General features: G+C 58.7%; 1 protein-coding gene across 1 annotated transcript; it reads right to left on the minus strand.

Annotated features, from left to right (window-relative positions):
* Positions 1-1,143: 1,143 nt before the first annotated feature.
* On the minus strand, positions 1,144-3,619 carry LOC104508280 (mitoferrin-2; the record flags this gene model as incomplete). The annotated part of the gene is made up of 2 exons (XM_010149846.1): positions 1,144-2,215; positions 3,549-3,619. Coding segments are annotated over 2 exons (589 nt in total), but the record flags the coding sequence as incomplete, so codon positions are not given.
* Between the last annotated feature and the right edge of the window lie 6 nt (positions 3,620-3,625).

The raw sequence follows: 3,625 nt of genomic DNA on the forward strand, positions 1-3,625 counted from the left end.
GGGCAGCCATCAAAAATCCCACTGCCGGTCTCTTGGCACCTCTCACTCACCCTCAGGAACCAGGGACAAGGGAGATGCTTACGGGAAAGGTGAAGCTGGGGCTGGGATGGGGCTTGGGAAGGGTGTCAAGCACCCAGCCCTGCAGTGTGGGGGTCCCTGCCCTCCTGCCCCTCAGCAGTGCTAGAGCCCGATGCCCCTGAGGATGGTGCGGCCTCCCCAGCTCCCCCAGCAGCCCTTCCAGCCGCAGGAAAACTGTTCTCCTTACCACAGCCCACCTCATTAGCCCTCTGTGCCAGCCAGGCTGGCGGATCCTCTGCAGCAGCCCCGAGCCAACAGAGATGCTCACCAGCAGCACATACCATGGCCGTGAACGCACTTCCTCCGGACGCCTCTCTTGCGGGCACTATGGGAGCGTCCTGCGGGAGCCAAGTGTCACCCGTGGCACCCAGCTCGAGGAACCCAGAGCTCTGCTCTAGGGAGGTCAGCGCGACCAGGTGATGCTTCGGTGCTCAGCACACGGCCTGCTGAGGCAGCTTCGCAGGTCCAGAGTTGGGTGGGACCCTAAGGAAGTCGGCATCAAGAAAGCTAACAAAATGATAAAAAAAGCTGTTCTATTAATTATCATCAGACAAAATCATCAGCATTTCAAGCGTGTTGATAGTTTTAAATTGCCCAACAAGGCACAAACTGGTTTCATTAGTCAAAACGAGGAGGTAAAAGCCCTGCTGAGCCCCAAATGTCCCATGCGAGGTGCACAAAGCCCTCCAGCCTTACCCAGTGCCAAAATTCCTGTGCTGTCCCCAACACACATAACCCAGGGCTCTCCTGCCCTCCCCTCCATTAGGAGGGGTGCGGAGGCATCCTCAAGACCTCCGGTCAGACCAGGGGTGCGGGACTGCCTGGCTGGGGAGCATAAACCTCAGCTGCTCCATTCGAGTCACAGCCATGAGCCAAAGGGGATGGGGACCACCCTCCTCTCGGCACACTGCCAGGGTGGCTGCGCCAGGCAGGCCTCCTCCTCCCCCCCGGCCCCATTTCCCTTCCTCTCTGGCACCCATCAAAAGAGCTCAGCACCGGGCACAGTCAGAAAGGCACGGTGCCAGGAGCTGGGCCGTGCAGGAGTAAGGAGGGGACATGAGGATAGAGCAGAACTGTTTTTATTGGAGGTGTCAAGAGCAGGAACAATAACAAACCTACAGGCTCCCCTCCTCAAGTGCCATCCTCCCACCACCACCACCGGGGCAGTCAGCATCACGTGTGCGTGCTACAAGACAACGGCAAGGCTTACACTTCGCTTCAGCCAAAAGCCAGACAAGCATCCCGGGCAGCGCCGCCACCCCCTCCCTGGCGACTGGGAGCTCAGCTTTGGCCCGGCCGAGGCCGGGGCGCCTCCGAGGAGAGGCGAGCTTTGCATGAGAGGAGGTTTTTGTTAGGACAGGAGCACAGCTCCACCGAAGTGCCAGGGGACATGACCTGGGCTGCAGCTCCCTGTGGGACATCGCGGAGGACCCTGGGAGAGAGCAAGCCGTGCAGCCTGAGCAGAGCTGCAGCAGCCACAGGCAAGAAATGGCATTGCTAGACCCCGAAGGGCTTCGCTGCCCCCTCTCTTCAACACAAACCGAACGGAAAGGGAGAGGGGTCAGAAGACAAACCAGGAGGGGAGGTGGAGCAGGTCTGGAACGGCGTTCGGCTCTGGCTCACTTCCCAGCCCGCCGCTCCTCCTGGCGCTTGGTGAGGATGTATTTGAAGAACTCGTACACGGACCAGGCGATCGCCGTCGAGGGCATCTGATAAATGACTCTCGCCTGGACCCCTCTGAAGTAGGCGGTCACGCCACCCACTTGGTACACCGTCCTGAAGGCATTGGCCATGCCTGTGATGTGTCCGCTGATGTTGGAGCTCAAGGCCAGGGACTCCTGGGTGTTGAGCAGTGTTTTGCAAACGTCCAAAGGTGTAGTGGCAGCGGCAGCGACAGCCCCCGCGCAGGCTCCGGAGACCACGTGGGAGCCAGGGTTGTACTGTCTGTGGGGGTTGAGCTGCTCTTGCAAGAACTCGTAGGTCATGAAGTGAATGGCTTGGAAGGGGATGTTCATGGTGAGCTGGGTGGTGTAGCTGCGGTAGAAAGCTCCGGCCCCTTCGTTGTGCCACACAGCCCGCACACAGTCCGTCACACGCTGGTAAGGCGAGTTGTACATCTGCATCCTCTGTTTGACCACTTGGGACAGACGGCGGCAGCCAGCAGCAGCAGCCAGGACCCAGGTGCCGGGGGATGAGGGAGAAGAGGAGAGAGAAAGGGTAAGCGTAAAGCTTTGTCCACATGCCCAGAGTTCGGTCACGCCGGCTTAAGAGTCAGTGACGGACAACTCAGACCAGCAGTGCCCTGTGTGTCCCTGGGGAAAACTGACGCCTTTAGATTTGCTGAGGGACCGCCACCTGCAAAGCCCACATCTGCCGCAGCCCCAGGAAACACCCTGCTACTCCAGATCCACCCTCGCTCCCAAGCAAATGAGGTCTCCCCATCCACCACTGCAGAGCTACTGTGCAAGCAGGAAAAACCCCTCTGCGTCTATTCTGTCCAGACAGCTCTCGATCTGGACGAGCCCATCCCTCCCTAGCTGCCCTCACTGCAGCCCAGAATAATCACAGCGCATCGCAGAATCCACCAGCCAGGAATCGTTGGCAGCCACTGCCCAAACACAGCCCTCCGGGGAAAGAACCAGACACCACCTCCCGCCGACACATCCAAGAGCGGTGCAGGGGAGCTCAGCGCGCAGCCTGCCACTATCCTGACTCCCCCTCGCTCCAGGTGACCCTAAGGAGCTAAACCAGATGTGCCTACCAACTACTACAGTTGTGGTAAGAATACAAGCTCCGGGGAAGGAATGGCAATGGTCTGGCCACGCAGCTGCCTGCTCCTCAGGGTCCCAGCCAGGCAGCGGGCAGGTGGGAGCCTTGCTGCGCCCAGATCAGCTGGAGCTCGTGGATCACTGCCACGAGCTCTCCCGTTTTAAGAGGAAAAAATACATTCATGACTGGTATCTCCTTGTTCCTCCTCCTTTTCCCACCACGTTTAGACCTTAATTGCAAACGCCCTCTGCCTTTTCCATACATACCAGGCTCAACAAAATTAGCGTCTTCCAGACATTTCATAAGGTCTCCCTTCTCCTGACTCCTCTAGTGTGCCTTTTGTACCCCATTCTTTTCATTTTCTTCCTGAAGACAGGCCCAGAACTGCACCGCATCTTCCCGAGATCTCACCACAGCAATGCCTGATTTCCACAAACTCGGAATGACTTCAGCAGTACAGATCACGTCTCTCTTGCCTTCTCTCCTGCTCCAGGTAACTGTCCCCAGAATTAATCTCTTCTACCTACCATCTCTGTAACGGGCAGCCACCGGGCTCCCTAACCAGAGCCGCAGCCACTGGGCCCCAACGGATCCTTGCAGTTGGGCCAGCAACGAGAGCACCCTCTGTGCCGCAGAGGGGACCTGAGCGGCCCAGGCAGCCCCCAGTCCTCCCCTCCCCAGCAGGCCAGGATCACCATTACCTTCGGCAGGGTTCATGGCTGCATCGTGGAGCAACGTTGCTACACACCCGGCTGCACCTGCAAAACAAGAACTGCCA

Source organism: Eurypyga helias, unplaced genomic scaffold (genome assembly GCF_000690775.1).
Source record: "Eurypyga helias isolate BGI_N326 unplaced genomic scaffold, ASM69077v1 scaffold25104, whole genome shotgun sequence".
NCBI classification, from domain to species: domain Eukaryota; kingdom Metazoa; phylum Chordata; class Aves; order Eurypygiformes; family Eurypygidae; genus Eurypyga; species Eurypyga helias.